Consider the following 17,511-nt stretch of genomic DNA (forward strand, 5'->3'; position numbering starts at 1 on the left):
AGAAACCTCAGCTGACAGTGGCACATAATTTTCACATGCTCTGCTGGTCAACTTGCTCTGAATGGGCGATATCCAATTTTCTTCCTGCCATTCATTTGTCTCACTACTTTCTCAAATGTCTTAAAGAATATCTTCACAACCTTTTCCTCAAGTTTAGATAGGGCCTCTGCAAATTTAAGCATTTCTTGGGTGGACGTTACATTATGGCTCCAGTTCTTCCCATTAGAGCTTTTGTTAGCATCTGACATCCCTGTTTTGACTGCATTACTTTAAGCCCTGCCTCAGGCTTCATTTTCTTTTTCTCTCAGAAATTCAAGTTCAAGTTTTCCCATTTCTGTTTCCTGCTTTTAAGTGTTACTCTATTTTTTTCCAAGGCATTTTCCTTTTGTATTTTGAGCTAATTTATCTCCATCTTATGGTTAAGTTCCATTCGAACTGGAACGAAATCCTTGGTAACTCTAATGACTCACCATCTGGCGTGGCTAGTCCCTCCAGTACTTCCATCAATGGTTTCCAAATCTTTCAATCAACTCTGCCATCTTCGCTGTGCCGGGCAATTCCACCTTATCTTTTGCCAATTCCAGCAATTTATCTTTTGTTATGTTTTATAAGTCCATCAAGGATACCTCTTCCAATTCCAGGAAGGTTTTAGCCTGAGAAACCTGGGATTTGCCCTTTTAATCTTTGTCACTTACGCTGATGTTGTGTTATCTGCTTGGACTCTGAGCCCCAAACTTTCTCATGCTCATGACTTATCTGGGAAAAGTGCACTGAAAATTGCTTCTTGCTGTTCCAAAAGTCATCACAAAACACATAAATGGATAAAATCCCAACAAGACCATCAAGTTGACCAATTTGCCCTACTGACTACTTATTCAGAACAAAAGCAATTCACACTAGGTTTCATCAGTGACAACAAATAACTATTTATTGTAACATACTTGTCTATTCAAGAGCAGTGAAAATAAGTAATTTCTATTCTACTACTAATCAACTTAAACTATACCACTTCAAAGCCCAAAAATATCCACATACTCAGTCATGTTTAGGACAGACAAAACACAAAACAGATTAATATATTTACATACAAGGGTGGAAAATGATGTAATTTAAAGCTAAAAATCACACAACACCAAGTTATAATCCAACAGGTTTATTTGGAAGCACTAGCTTTCGGGGCGCTGCTCCTTCATCAGGTAGTTGTGGAAGTTAAGATCATACTCAGAATTTATAGCCAATGGAGTCCAGTGTAATGGAGATGGGATACAGTAAACAGCCCCAGATTAAAACTTTCATTTTTTTATCAGAGCAGAAGCCCAAATGACAAAGTCGAAAGAGTTATTCTGACAGACCTCCTGGTTTTAACAGTGAAGATATGTCAGGTGGACTTAGGGCTTCCTTGATTTAGAATTCTTTTTAAAAACGTTTTTGGTGACCTGTCTTTTCTCTCTATACACACACAGAAAGAGATGGAGAGGTGGCTGCTTTTATTTTGTAGGTTCTGCAAGTTTCCCTCGTTTGCTACTGCCTTCGTTTTGAATGGCTTTTTAAACTCAGGCAGAATTTGCTTAAGTCCAAGGATTCTCAGTGACACTCCGTCTCGAACTCTCCCTCTTACAGCCTCAAAAAGCAACAGTGCCATGCAGCTCATCTGTCTGCATTACTTGATTTTCAAGCTGAATACCTCTTTTATTGCAATTTTAACAATCCTATAACCTAAAAAAAGAAAATGTATGGTCTTTTACAACACTCGCGTACAGCCACACGCTCATATATAATCTCCAATGCGCCCATGCATATGCACTCAAGCTCAGGTACACATTTCCACTCGTATACACATTTACACACAGTCGCATACAAATGCAGCCTTACATACACACACACATACACACACACACACAAATGCAGACACAATCATTCAGGCTCATGCAACTCCGTGCGTGCCCGCTCTCACAAACACTGAAACAGAAACTTACAGGTGTGTCCTCCGGCCCCAGGGCCAGGCCAGGCTGGAGGGATTGTGTTGGGAACCCACATTGGAAAGGAAGGCTCAGCGCTAACGGAGCCAACCACAGAAAGCTGTTGGAATGTGGCCAGGCGGATTTCGTGCCTGCTGGGTAGTGTGGCACTGGAACTGTGTGCAAACCTGGTAGATTTTGCAATCTAGGTTGGTTTTGTTTTCTTATTTGATAATCAGGAAATAACTTGCCCGTGATTTGGCCGTAGCCCGAGGAGCTCAGACCCATGCCCTTTAACAATAATACCCTTTCCCTTGTCCCCCTGCCTCTCTGTCCGCACAATGAGCTGGCTGTGGGAGCTGCACTGGAGATTCACCCGGGAGGCGGTTCCAGCCCAGCGGGGAACCGGGGGAAATTCTCCGAGCAGGCAGTGGGGCATTGGAGAGGCGGTGGGAGGGTGAGTTCAAATCCTGACCGAAAACTCCAAGCAACTCAGATCGCGGGAAAAGGAGTTCAGGAGCTGGGTGAAGCTGCATTTCAATAAGACACGTTTTGGTGTTTAATGTCATTGTTTTTGTGTGTGTTTTTTAAAAAAATCCATCATGAATTTGCTGAATTGATTTTATTTTAGTGTATTTGCTATTGTGTTACTTGGATGTGACCGTTCTCTTTAGTTCAGTGGAATTCGTCGATCTTTTTTGATTAACCATTAAACTGAGACTCTGCTCCTGAACCCGTTGCAGAGTTTCTGGCCCGGTTGTGCGGTCGGTGGGAGAAAGCGCTCTCGGGTCGCCAGCTGGGGATGGGGACTATCGGTCGCCGCTGCTTCGGGCTCCTCCTGCTGTGTTCCTGGCTCCTGGGATCTGCCCGTGCACTGGTGAGTACCCACCATCGCCCAGACACAAAGACTGGGTACGCCGCAATACCCAGCCCCCAGAAAGTGGCACAGCGCAGCGTTGGTGGGCACGGATGGTTTCCTGAAGGTGGTCTCTCCACTCACATTGCTTTTCCCCTTGTGCCCAGTTTAATCTGGAGGATGTGTCCTCAGTTGGAGTGCCCATATGCAAAATCCTGACCGTCAGTTCTCGGTAGTTTGCTGTGTTCCAATGCCATTCCTGATTTGGGTCTAAATCTATCCCTGCACCTCTGTTAGGATGAAATGCCTCAGATGTGACAATCTGATATCTCAGTTTTGTTTTCACCTGCACCCTGGGAAGAGCTGTGATAACCTGGACAGCGACAGTGACCGTCTAGCGCTAGAGAAGGGCTCAGACGTGTATCATGTTATTTGTAACTCACAGCTTTAATTAATAGCAACTTTAAATTTCAAATGTCACATATTACGGAAAGAGCAACTGAACGTAGACTTCAAAGTAGTTCACCGAACTTTGTGAGTTCGTTTGGGAGACTCCCCTGAATCCCGGATCGAAGCTTGGTGAGCCGTCTGCAGACCTGAAATGCTGCATTCCTGTTCAAGTGAAAGTCTTCCCTAAGTGACAATCATTTCTGTCACACTGAACTCCAGATCAGGTGAACTCTGTCAGCGAGAATTCATGGCTTAATGTTCCATAGCATACCTTTTTTCTTCTGGTTCAGAGCACGGACCAGATGATTAATTTTGCCCAACAATGACTAAAATATTATTGCACATTGAATTGTAAACAAGAAAAGATCAAAACCATTCCACCACTTTGTATTTTCATACTGCATCCATTGCCTAATCTCTTCAGATCCTCCAGTAATTTTTATCATGGCGATTGTGGAAATATTAACTTGAATTTCAGTGTTTCACCCGAAACATGGAATGTTCCTCTACCAATTATGTCCTTCTCAATTTTAATTTCATTAATTCTGATTGTTAATAGTACATTTGATTCTCCTCAACCGCGAGTTTAATTGACGTTAATGTAAGATGTCTCTGTAAACTGTTTGCATCAATCACGGGTATAAATGGTTTAAATTAGCATTAATTCAGGATGAGTTTTCACCATCCTAAGCTACATTAGTTATATCTTGCAGTGGGTTGTTAATGTTGACTGAGTACTGAGACCTGGTGTTCCACTATATCTTCAACGTGGAATTCACCACTAATTATTTGCTGGGACATTTTTCCAGTTATTACTTCGGAGTCACAACCTCATTGACAGTTGTCTCTCTACCCAATTTCAGTTCTGACTGATGGTATTGTCCTTCCTCTCTTCCAATTATGCTTTACTCAGAGTGCTGTGCAGATCCTGCCTCAATATTAATTTAATTTCCACTTAACCATTCACTTTTCCTCCAGCATTTGAACATTAACTCATAAATATATTGTTTTCATAAACCGTTGATGCCCAGGCTTTGTGTTTTTACATTAGAAACAACTATTTGCACATAGTTTCAAATTAACTGCCGTGTCTCCTCCTACTTGACTTGAGCTCTCTATCTAGGAGGTTGTAAAGGGAACTAAATAAATTGTTGTTAAGCTGTGAGGTTTGTTAATGTTTGTCCTCAGGCTGTGATATAAAACCTTTTCAGAAAAAGCTTCTTCTCAACTCTCCTTTTAAACAGACATGAATACTCTCAGTAATACTGCCCCAAAATGATGCTAATTCTAACAAAGGTAGGAAAATGCTCTTCTTAAGCGTTCTGCATTCGGCATTTCCATCAGTTCTCATGGGGTTGTTATTAGGAAATTTCCCTGGAAAGGATTAAATCACTGCCTATGAACAACTAAACCTTGACATTTTGATAACTGACTCGTAAAGATGTCAAGAATATTTGCACAAAATCACATAAAATTTAAACCACAGGGACAGATCCTTCTGCCATATTGGTTTGTGTTTGAGTTCAGGCTCCAACTCTCAGTAATTCAGCATTCCCTTTGATGCCTTTCTTCATTTGGTGTTTGCCCCATTTTTCCTTAAATATGCCCATGCTGTCTGCCTAAAACTACTCCATGTGCTGGGAAAAATAGAAGTGTATAATAATGTAAAGTACCAGTGTGTAGGGCACAGGGGAAACCCGGTCCCTTGCCTGGTTTACACCATTTCACTCAATCCTGCAACTACCAACCTGTGTTCTGTTCGACAATGCCTCCACTTTTCAGACACCTTATCGAGTCATAGAGATGTACAGCATAGAAACAGACCCTTCGGTCCAACCCGCCCATACCGACCAGATATCCCAACCCAACCTAGTCCCACCTGCCAGCACCTAGCCCATATCTCTCCAAACCCTTCCTATTCATATACCCATCCAAATGTCTTTTAAATGTTGTAATTATACCAGCCTCCACCACTTCCTCTGGTAGCTCATTCCATACACGTACCACCCTCTGTGTGAAAACGTTGTCCCGTAGGTCTCTTTTATATCTTTCCCCCCTCACCCTAAACCTATGCCCTCTAGCTCTGGACTCCCCGACACCAGGGAAGAGATTTTGTCTATTTATCCTATCCATGTCCCTCATGATTTTGTAAACCTCTGTAAGCTCACCCTTCAGCCTCCGACGCTCCAGGGAAAACAGCCCCAGCCTGTTCAGCCTCTCCCTATAGCTCAAATCCTCCAACCTTGGCAACATCATTGTAATTTAGGGGCGGCACGGTGGCACAGTGTTTAGCACTGCTGCCTCACAGCACCAGGGACCTGGGTTCAATTCCCGCCTCAGGCGACTGACTGTGTGGAGTTTGCATGTTCTCCCCGTGTCTGCGTGGGTTTCCTCCGGTTTCCTCCCACAGTCCAACGATGTGCGGGTCAGGTGAATTGGCCATGCTAAATTGCCCGTAGTGTTCGGTAAGGGGTATAGGTATGGGTGGGTTGCGCTTCGGCGGGTTGGTGTGGACTTGTTGGGCCGAAGGGCCTGTTTCCACACTGTAAGTAATCTAATCTAAAAAAAAATCTTTTCTGAACACTTTCACAACATCTTTGTGATAGGAAGGAGACCAGAATTGCACGCAATATTCCAACAGTGGCCTCACCAATGTCCTGTACAGCTGCAACATGACCTCCCAACTCCTGTACTCAATACTCTGACCAATAAAAGAAAGCATACCAAATGCCTTCTTCACTATCCTATCTACCTGCGACTGCATTTTCAAGAAGCTATGAACCTGCACTCCAAGGTCTCTTTGTTCAGCAATACTACCTAGGACCTTACCATTAAGTGTATAAGTCCTGCTAAGATTTGCTTTCACAAAATGCAGCACCTCGCATTTATCTGAATTAAACTCCATCTGCCACTTCTCAGCCCATTGGCCCATCTGGTCCAGATCCTGTTGTAATCTGAGGTAACCTTCTTCGCTGTCCGCTACACCTCCAATTTTGGTGTCATTTTTTTTTAGATTATTTACAGTGTGGAAACAGGCCCTTCAGCCCAACAAGTCCACACCGACCCGCCGAAGCAACCCACCCAATCCCCTACATTTACCCCTTTACCTAACACTACAGGCAATTTAGCATGGCCAATCCACCCTGACCTGCACATGATCTGCAAACTTACTAACTATACCTCTTATGTTCACATCCAAATCATTTATATAAATGACAAAAAGTAGAGGACCCAGCACTGATCCTTGTGGCACTCCACTGGTCACAGGCCTCCAGTCTGAAAAGCAACCCTCCTCCACCACCCTCTGTCTTCTACCTTCAAGCCAGTTCTGTATCCAAATGGCTAGTTCTCCCTGTATTCCATGAGATCGAACCTTGTTAATCAGTCTCCCATGGGGAACTTTGTCGAATGCCTTACTGAAGTCCATATAGATCACATCTACTGCTCTGCCTTCATCAATCCTCTTTGTTACTTCTTCAAAAAACTCAATCAAGTTTGTGAGACATGATTTCCCACGCAGAAATCCGTGCTGACTATCCCTAATCAGTCCTTGTCTTTCCAAATACCTGTCCTGTCCCTCAGGATTCCCTTCAACAATTTGCCCACCACCAATGTCAGGCTCACTGGTCTGTAGTTCCCTGGCTTGTCCTTACCACCCTTGTTAAACAGTGGCACCACATTAGCTGACCTCCAGTCTTCCAGCACTTCACCTGTGACTATCGATAATATAATCATCTCAGCAAGGGGCCCTGCAATCACTTCTCTAGCTTCCCAGGTACACCTGAGGATTTACCCACTTTTACACATTTCAAGACATCCTCTTGCTGTTCTCTGCAAAGTGTTGAACACTGTTCTAACTGCCTGGTTGAGACAAGAACATTTGTTATTAGTTTTGAACCATCGAACTTCTTCGAATCTGAGATTCTTCAGCAAAGAGAGCACTCTCCATTTAGACAAACGTCTGCACCAACTTAAATTCTGAACTTTGACATTCAAAATAAATTTCCTTAAACTTAGAGTTTAGGCTCTGATTCTACTTCAGCGTTATATTGGCTAACTGCAGCACATCAGCAGGAGACTAAAAGCTATAACTTTATTACCAGAGGAATCAGTGTGCACTCATTATGTCTTTGCATCAACACAGTGCATGACTGTTGGAGGGTATATCAATGTACTTATTTCTACAATTTACTCCTGAAATCTGTATGGTATGCAACATCGAATGTTAATTGCAACCGTGAAGAACTCACGACCACAGAAAGTGGTGAGGCCAAACATCATGTATTTTCAAAAGGAAGACAAATATAGTTCATTTGGCCAAAAGGATCAAGGATATGGGGGGATGGTGGACTCAGGGTATTGAGCTCAATGATCAGCCATGATTACATTGAATGGCAGAGGAGGTTCAAGGAGCTAAATGGCCTGCTCCTGCTCCTACCTTCTTTGTTTCCATGTCAATTATTGAACATGAGGTTAGCACCAATATTTTTGACCAGAACTTGCAAGTTTAGTTAGATGACTCAGACCCAGTTCTGAACTGAGTAAACAGGCTGCAGATCCTCTAATGCTTTGTCCCTGTCCCAACATAAGGATTGGCAGACTGAATCTCTGGTCTCTTGAAATAATGTGGCTCAGAGGGTGATTTCATTACAGGCTTTAAAATATTGAGGGTTTCTGAAGGAGTGGACAAAGAAAGAGTGTCCCTTTGTGGGGATAGGCAGAACCAGAGGCAGTGAGTGCATAATAGTCACAGAGAATTCATAAAAAAAACTACTTTGCTCAGGGAGTGATGAGAGTGTGGAACACATGACCACAGAGTACTGATGTATTGAACAGAAAACAGGGCAAGCAGAAGATGGCAGGCAACAGCCTAGTGTTATTATTGTGGATGGTTAATCCAGAGACCCAGCTAATGCTTTGGGGACCTGGGTTTGAATCCTGCCGTGGTAGATAGTGGAATTTGAATTCAATTTAAAAAAAATCTGGAATCAAGAGTTTAATGATTCACGAATCCATTGTCAACTGTCAGAAAAACCCATCTGGTTCACTGATGCCCTTTAGGGAAGGAAACTGCCATCCTTACCCTGGTCTGGTCTCCATGTGACCTCAAACCCACAGCAATGTGGTTGACTTTTCACTGCCCTGTGGGCAATAAATGCTGCTTAGCCAGCGATACCCTCATCCCATGAATGATTTTTTTTTAAAAAGGGGATGATAAATTTAGATGAGGAAAGTTGGGGTGACAGTCGTGTGTAACATAAAGACCACCGTGGACTCATTACCCCAACAGAGATTTCTCACCCGGTCTAAAGAACATTTAGGAGTGAGATTATTATCATGCTGCAACAAGGGGGTGATATCATTGATTACCTAGCTCTCATCTTGGGATTAGCCCCAAGCCTAATCTGAACACTCCTTTACAAACCTGTGTTCATCTTACACAATTGAATAAAGTGGTGAAAGAGAATTTCACCCCATGGCATCTATTGATGAGAAATTGGTGAGTTTGCTGGGAGCTCAGTTTTTAGATGGCAGCAGTGGCTTGTGGAGACCAAGCTAATATCCACAGCCACATGCTTTAGGAGTGAGGACAGATCCAAAAAGGCATCATGACCTTTCCTTAGCTGCTTCACCTGCACACCCCGACCCCTCCTCCCCCATTTATTACCACAAATTGCAGTGAAGTGTTATCCAGTTGATCATAAAGAACAAAGGAGAAAGTGAGAACAGCAGATGCTGGAGATCAGAGCTGAAAAATGTGTTGCTGGAAAAGCGCAGCAGGTCAGGCAGCAATCAAAGAGCAGGAGAATCGACGTTTTGGGCATGAGCCCTTCTTCAGGAATGAGGAAAGTGACTTTTCTCATTCCTGAAGAAGGGTTCATGCCCGAAACGTCAATTCTCCTGCTCTTTGATTGCTGCCTGACCTGCTGCGCTTTTCCAGCAACACATTTTTCAGCTCTGATCTCCAGCATCTGCTGTTCTCACTTTCTCCTAGAAGATTTTAACCTACTGCGAGTCCTCACCTTGAAAGCATGACCTCTTGTTATTGAATCCTTCACCCTGGGAAAAAGCTTGTCTCTATCCACCCTGTCTATACCCTTCATGATTTTATAAACCTCAATCAGATCCCCCTTCAATCACCCTTTCTCTAATGAAAATAATCCTAACCTACTCAACCTCTGTTCATAGCTAGCATCTTCCATACCAGGCAACGTCCTCGTAAACCTTCTCTTCACCCTCTCCAAAGTGTCCACATCCTTTTGGTAATGTGGCGCCTAGAATTGTACACCGTATTCTAAATGCGGCCGAACCAATGTCTTGTACAATTTTAACATGACCTACCAGCTCTTATACTCAATACCCCGTCCAGTGAAGGCAAGCATACCATACGTCTTCTTGACCACTCTAGCCACCTGTGCAGCAACCTTTGGGGTACAATAGACCTGCACTGCCAGATCTCTCTGCCCATCAACTTTTCCCAAGGCTCTTCCATTCATTGCTGAAAATGTGTTGCTGGTTAAAGCACAGCAGGTCAGGCAGCATCCAAGGAACAGGAAATTCGACGTTTCGGGCCGGAGCCCTTCATCAGGAACTTTTTACTCTTCCATTCATTGTACAATTCGCTCTAGAATTAGTCTTGCCTAAATGCATCACCTCACATTTGTGTAGGTTGAACTCCATCTGCCACTTTTCCGCCCAACTCTCTAGTCTATCTATATCCTCCTGTATTCTTTGATAATCCCTTATGCTTTCAGCTACTCCACCAAGCTTCGTGTCATCTGCAAACTTGCTGATCATACCAACAGTGCCCTCTTCCAGATCATTTATGTATATCACAAACATCAGTGGCCCCAACACTGACCCCTGTGGAACACCACTGGTCACCTTTCTCCATTTCGAGAAACTTCCTTCAACCACTACTCTCTGTCTCCTGTTGCTCAACCAGTTCTTTATCCACCTAGCTAGAAAACCCTGCACACCATGTGACTTCACTTTCTCTATTAGTTTACCATGGGGAACCTTACCAAATGCCTTACTAAAGTCCATGTATATGACATCATAGCCCTACCTTCATCTATCAACTTGGTCACTTCCTCAAAGAACTCTATTAAGTTTGTAAGGCACGATCTCCCCCGCACAAAACTATGTTGCCTATCACTGATAAGCCCATTCTTTTCTAAATATAAATAGATCCTATCCCTCAGTACCTTCTCCAGCAACTTTCCCACCACTGACGACAGGCTCACTAGTCTGTAGTTACCCAGAATATCCCTACTTCCCTTCTTGTCTAGGGGGACAACGTGAGCAACCCTCCAGCCCTCCAGCACCTCACTTGTATTTAAGGATGCCACAAAGATATCGGTCAGGGCCCAAGCTATTTCCTGTCTCGCCTCCCTCAGCAATCTGGGATAGATCACATCTGGTCCTGGGGATTTGTTCACCTTAATAACCTTTGGCATACCCAACACATCTTCCTACTTCTGTCAACGTGATCCAGACTAATCAAACGTCTATCTCTAATCTCAAGATTCATCATGTTCCTCTCCTCAGTGAACACTGATGCAAAGTAATCATTCAGAATCTCACCCATTCTCTCAGGTTCGACACACAACCTTCCTTCATTATCCTTTAGTGGACCAATCCTTTCTCTAGTTACCCACTTATTTCTTATATAAGAATAAAATGCTTTGGGATTCTCCTTAATTCTGCTCACTAAAGCTATTCATGACTCCTTTTGGCCCACTTGATTCATCATTTACCACTTGTCTTACTCTTCCGATATTCCTCCAGGGCCCATTCTGTTCCTAGCCCCCAGACCTTATGTACCCTTCACCTTTCCTCTTGGCTAGTCGTACAATTTCTCCTGTCATTCACGGTTCAAGAATCTTGCCTTTCCTATCCTTTGCCTTCAACGGGACATGCTTATCCTGCACTACCTTTAACCTATCTTTGAAAGCCTCCCACATATTAAAGGACTTCCCTTCAAATAGCTGTGTCCAATCCACATTTTCAAGCCCCTGCCTAATTTTGATATAAATTTAAAAATCACACAACACAAGGTTATAGTCCAACAGGTTTAAGTGGAAGCACACTAGCTTTCGGAGCATCGCTCCTTCATCAGGTGATAGTGGAGGGCTCAATCCTAACACACAGAATTTCTAGCAAAAATTTACAGTGTGATGTAACTGAAATTATACATTGAAAACTTGATTGTTAAGTCTTTCATCTATTTGAATACCATGATTGTTTCATTTATTTCATGTGTAAATCACAAAACCATTTTTTTTTAATGTTGCATTCTTGGGTTAGCTGTAACAATGGGTGTTAGCTAGACAATATGTTGAAGGTTCTGGATTAGTGGTGCTGGAAAAGCACAGCAGTTCAGGCAGCATCCAAGGAGCAGCGAAATCGAGGTTTCGGGCAAAAGCCCTTCATCAGGAATAAAGGCAGAGAGCCTGAAGCGTGGACAGATAAGCTGGAGGAGGGTGGGGGTGGGGAGAAAGTAGCATAGAGTACAATAGGTGAGGGGGGGAGGAGATGAAGGTGATAGGTCAGGGAGGAGAGGGTGGAGTGGATAGGTGGAAAAGGAGCTAGGCAGGTAAGACAAGTCCGGACAAGTTACGGGGACAGTGCTAAGCTGGATGGTTGGAACTGGGGTGAGGTGGGGGAAGGGGAAATGAGGAAACTGTTGAAGTCCACATTGATGCCCTAGGGTTGAAGTGTTCTGAGGCAGAAGATGAGGCGTTCTTCCTCCAGGCGTCTGGTGGTGAGGGAGCAGCGGTGAAGGAGGCCCAGGACCTCCATGTCCTTGGCAGAGTGGGAGGGGGAGTTGAAATGTTGGGCCACGGGGCGGTGTGGTTGATTGGTGCGGGTGTCCCGGAGATGTTCCCTAAAGCGCTCTGCTAGGAGGCGTCCAGTCTCCCCAATGTAGAGGAGACCGCAATGGGAGCAACGGATACAATAAATGATATTAGTGGATGTGCAGGTAAAACTTTGATGGATGTGGAAGGCTCCTTTAGGGCCTTGGATGGAAGCGAGGGAGGAGGTGTGCGCGCAGATTTTACAGTTCCTGTGGTGGCAGGGGAAAGTGCCAGGATGGGAGGGTAGAGGGGGGAGTGGACCTGACAAGGTAGTCACGGAGGGAACAGTCTTTGTGGAAGGTGGAAAGGGGTGGGGAGGGAAATACATCCCTGGTGGTGGGGTCCTTTTGGAGGTGACGGAAATGTCGGCGGATGATTTGGTTTATGTGAAGGTTGGTAGGGTGGAAGGTGAGCACCAGGGCGTTCTGTCCTTGTTATGATTGGAGGGGTGGGGTCTGAGGGCGGAGGTGTGGGATGTGGACGAGAAGTGTTGGAGGGCATCTTTAACCACGTGGGAAGGGAAATTGCGGTCTCTGAAGAAGGAGGCCATCTGGTGTGTTCTATGGTGGAACTGGTCCTCCTGGGAGCAGATACGGCGGAGGCAGAGGAATTGGGAATACGGGATGGCATTTTTGCAAGAGATAGAGTGGGAAGAGGTGTAACCCAGGTAGCTGTGGGAGTCAGTGGGTTTGTAAAAAATGTCCATGTCAAGTCGGTCGTCATTAATGGAGATGGAGAGGTCCAGGAAGGGGAGGGAGGTGTCAGAGATAGTCCAGGTAAATTTAAGGTCAGGGTGGAATGTGTTGGTGAAGTTGATGAATTGCTCAACCTCCTCGCGGGAGCACGAGGTGGTGCCAATGCAGTCATCAATGTAGCGGAGGAAGAGGTGGGGAGTGGTGCAGGTGTAATTACGGAAGATCAACTGTTCTACGTAGCCAACAAAGAGACAGGCATAGCTGGGACCCATACGTGTGCCCATGGCTAACCCTTTGGTCTGGAGGAAGTGGGAGCATTCGAAGGAGAAATCGTTAAGGGCGAGGAGCAGTTCGGCCAAACGAATGAGAGTGTCGGTGGAAGGGTACTATTGCGGACGTCTGGAGAGGATAACCAGAGGGCTTGGAAGCCCTGGTCATGGCGGATGGAGGTGTAGAGGGATTGGATATCCATGGTGAGGATGAGGCATTGGTGGCCAGGGAAACGGAAGTCTTGGAGGAGTTCGAGGGCGTGGGTGGTGTCTCGAACGTATGTGGGGAGTTCCTGGACTAGGGGGGATAGGACAGTGTCGAGGTAGGTAGAGATGTGTTCAGTGGGGCAGGAGCATGCTGAGACAATGGGTCGGCCAGGCTTGTGGATCTTGGGAAGGAGGTAGAACCGGGCAGTGCGGGGTTTACCAGACTGTGAGATTGGAAGCTGTAGGTGGGAGATCTCCTGAGGTGATGAGGTTCTGTATGGTCTGGGAGATGATGGTTTGGTGTTGGGAGGTGGGGTCATGGTCGAGGGGGCAGTAGGAAGAGGTGTCCTTGAGTTGGTGTTTGGTTTCAGGGTGTAGAGGTCAGTGCCCCAGACTACCACTGCGCCCCCTTTATCCTCTAGCTTAATGGTGAGGTTGGGATTGGAGCAGAGGGATTGGAGGACTGCGTGTTGTGAGGGTGAGAGGTTGGAGTGGGGGAGGGGGGTAGACAGGTTGAGGCGGTTAATGTCCTGGCGGCAGTTGGAAATTAAGAGGTCGAGGGCAGGTAATAGGCCAGTGCGAGGTGTCCAGGTGGATGCAGTGTGTTGGAGGTGAGCGAAGGGGTCCTTGGAAGGTGGGTGGGAATCCTGATTGCGAAAGTAAGCTCAGAGGCGGAGGCGACGGAAGAATTGTTCAACGTCACGGCGTGTATTAAATTCATTGATGCGTGGACGGAGGGGGATGAAGGTGAGTCCTTTGATGAGGACTGATCGTTCATCCTCAGTGAGGGGGAGGTCTGGAGGGATGGTGAAAACTCGGCAGGGCTGGGAGCTGGGATCTGGTGTGGGTGTGGAGCTGGGAGTGGGGCGGAACTTGTAACTGGAGTGGGTGTGTGGTGGAGGGAATGGAGGTGGAGTCATGAGCAGGGGTAGTGTTCCCCTCGGGGTTCTGGGGGGTGGGGATAATGACAGTGGGGTCTGTGGGGGACTTGTCAGCAGAATGCAGGTGAGTGGCGCTGTTGGGAGCGGAAGTGGTGGTGACCACAGCAGTAGGGGTGGTGGAAGTCACTGAGCATGTGGCATCAGCGATGATGTGAGGGGCGGAAGTGATGTCACGTGTGATGCATGAGGAATTGTGAGGGGCGGAAGTGGTTGTGGGAGTGGCCATGATGGGGGTGGAAGTGACACCATCAATCAGCGTGGGGGTGGCAGCTGTATCAATCACATGGCTAATGGCGTCTGAGTAGTTTCCAAGGCCAGGGGAATCTTCTGGAATGTTTGAGGAGCACTGATTATGGAGGTGGGTAGATAAAAATTTGTTGTACTTATAGTTTTTGATGTTTGAGCTGGAGTTGAAATACTGTTTGTTGAGAGTATGAATTCTCCTGAGGATATAGTACAGAAGGGGTCCTTTGCAATTCTGAGAGAGTGTGACCCTCAGCTGAGGCAGGGATGACTGTAGAGAGGTTAGGTGCCGGCACATTGCTGCGAGCGTGGAGCGGAGGATCTTGAAGGAGAACCATTGCTGGAGTTTTTGAATCTATAGTCTGTACTGTTTGCCCAGTTCGGGTCTGAACTGTGCTGGTTTAAAGGTGGTCCGGAGTCCGTGTGGGATGAGTTGGTTATGGAGGCAGGCACTGAGGAAGCAAATGGGGCTGTGGTAGCGAGTTTGTTTCACGACATGGTTGAAGAGCTTCAGGGCAGAGGAGATGACCTGGGAGTTGCAGTGGGAGAGGGACTCCCTGAGATTCTTGTAGAGAGAGGAGGAAAACTTCTTCAACGCAGGCATCCTTGCAAGAGGATTCGCAGTAGGGTTAAAATCAACGAGGTAAAAGCAATGACTGCAGATGCTGGAAACCAGATTCTGGATTAGTGGTGCTGGAAGAGCACAGCAGTTCAGGCAGCATCCAAGGAGCAGCGAAATCGACGTTTCGGGCAAAAGCCCTTGAAGGTGTTGGCCCCCTGTGTTCTCTGTCTATGCCGTGATGTTTGGATTGATTCTAATCTAAAAAGTGAGGTAACGGAGTTCTACATGAATGCATGCAGTTTTTGAGCAAAGTAATCCTGCAAGTACAAATTCCCCCTACAAAATATATGTGTGCATGTGGGTCTTTGTCTGTCTGTGTGTGTCTGTCTATCTGGGTTGGGGGTTGTGAGTGTGAGAAAGTGTGTGTGTAGTGAGTGCAGAGTGTCTTAAGTCTGTGAGGGGGTGCATGTGAGAGTGTGGGTGTCTGTGTGTGGGTGTCTGTGTGTGGGTGTCTGTGTGTGGGTGTCTGTGTGTGGGTGTCTGTGTGTGGGTGTGTGTGTGTGTATAGTGCAATGGTGGTCACCTGTAATGCGGCATGAACCCAAGGTCCCGGTTGAGGCCCTCCCTATGGGTACCGAACGTAGCTATCAGCCTCTGCTCGGCCACTTTTCTCTGCTGCCTGTCCCGAAGTCCACCTTGGAGGATGGTCACCCGAAGGTCCGAGGCTGAATGTCCTGGACCACTGAAGTGCTCCCCAACTGGGAGGGAACCCTCGTGTTTGTGATTGTTGTGCGGTTCCCATTCATCCGTTGTCGTAGCCTTTGCTCGGTTTCCCCAATGTACCATGCCTCAGGGCATCCTTTCCTGCAACGTCTAAGATAGACAATGTTGGCTGAGTCCCATGAGTACCTGCCATGTGACATACATACACACAGACGTGCATACAGACACACATACTCCCACACTCACACATACACCCCCTCACAGATTTAAGACACTCTGCACTCACTACACACACACATACACATACACTTTCTCACACTGACAACCCCCAAACCAGACAGACAGACAGACAGACACACACACACACAGACAGATAAAGACCCACATGCACCGATATATTTTGTGGGGTGGATTTGTGTTTGCAGGGTTACATTGTACTTTATTCAAAAACTGCATACATTCATGTAGAACTCTGAGCTCAAAAACCACATGAATTTATGTAAAACACTGTTATCTCACTTTTTAGATTAGAATCAATCTAAACATCATGGCATAGACAGGGAACACAGGGGGCTAACACCTTCAACATAGTGTCTAGCTATCACCATTGTTAACAGCTAACCCGAGAATGCAACTTTTAAAAAAAAGGTTTTGTGATTTACACATGAAAGAAATGAAACAATCATGGTATTCAAATAGATGAAAGACTTAACAATCAATTTTTCAATGTATAATTTCAGTTACATCACACTAAATTTTTGCTATAAATTCCATATGTTGGGATTGAGCCCTCCACTATTACCTGATGAAGGAGCGTCGCTCCGAAAGCTAGTGTGCTTCCAATTAAACCTGTTGGACTATAACCTGGTGTTGTATGATTTTTAACTTTGTACACGCCAGTCCAACACCGGCATCTCCAAACCATAATTTTGATATAATTGGCTTTGGCCCAGTTTAGTACTCTTCCCTGAGGTCCACACTCATCTTTGTCTACGAGTATTCTAAAACTTACAGAATTGTGGTCACTGTTCCCAAAGAAATCCCCCACCGCAACTTCTACCACCTGGCCTGGCTCATTCCCCAACACCAGGTCCAGTATGGCCCCTTCCCTCGTCGAACAATTGAAATACTGCTCTAGAAAACTCTCCTGGACGTTTCTTATAAATTCTACCCCATTCAGACCTTTGACGCTAAGTGTATCCCAGTCAATGTTGGGAAAGTTAAAATCTCCCATCACCACTACCCAATTGCCTCTAAATCTTTCCATAGTCTGTTTACCTATTTGTTCTTCTACCTCACGCTCACTGTTGGGAGGTCTGTAATACAGCCCCAACAATGTAACTGCACCCTTCTTATTTCTCATTTCCACCCGTAATGTCTCACTACCCAAGACCTCCATAGTGTCCTCCTTCCCTGATCAGCAATGCAACTCCACCTCCCCTTTTACTTCCCTCCCTGTCCTGTCTGAAGTGTCTATATCCTGGAACATTTAGTTGCCAATCATCATGCCCTTCCTTCAACCAAGTCTCTGTGATCCCAGGCACTAACCCAAGCCCTAAGTTCATCTGCCTTACACACTATACTCCTTTCATTTCAGGCCACCAGTTCTTTTGCGCTCATCTGCTCTCTGCCTACTCTTCCCCTTATTAATGCTATCTTCATAATTCTTACAGTCTTCACCTCACTGCCTACTTGTTTTCTCTTCTGGTTCCCAGTCCCCTGCCACATTAATTTAAAACCTCCCCA

The 17,511-nt window shown here is 45.6% G+C and overlaps 1 protein-coding gene across 1 annotated transcript in view; it reads left to right on the forward strand.

Moving 5' to 3' along the window:
- Window positions 1–2,299: 2,299 nt before the first annotated feature.
- Window positions 2,300–17,511, forward strand: part of LOC132830739 (parathyroid hormone/parathyroid hormone-related peptide receptor-like) — a 146,233-nt gene continuing 131,021 nt past the window's right edge. The window contains exons 1-2 of the mRNA XM_060848577.1: window positions 2,300–2,415; window positions 2,702–2,835. Coding sequence (XP_060704560.1) covers window positions 2,300–2,415; window positions 2,702–2,835 — 250 coding nt within the window. The remainder of the gene's footprint in view (window positions 2,416–2,701; window positions 2,836–17,511) is intronic.

Source organism: Hemiscyllium ocellatum, chromosome 32 (assembly GCF_020745735.1).
Source record: "Hemiscyllium ocellatum isolate sHemOce1 chromosome 32, sHemOce1.pat.X.cur, whole genome shotgun sequence".
Lineage (NCBI taxonomy): Eukaryota > Metazoa > Chordata > Chondrichthyes > Orectolobiformes > Hemiscylliidae > Hemiscyllium > Hemiscyllium ocellatum.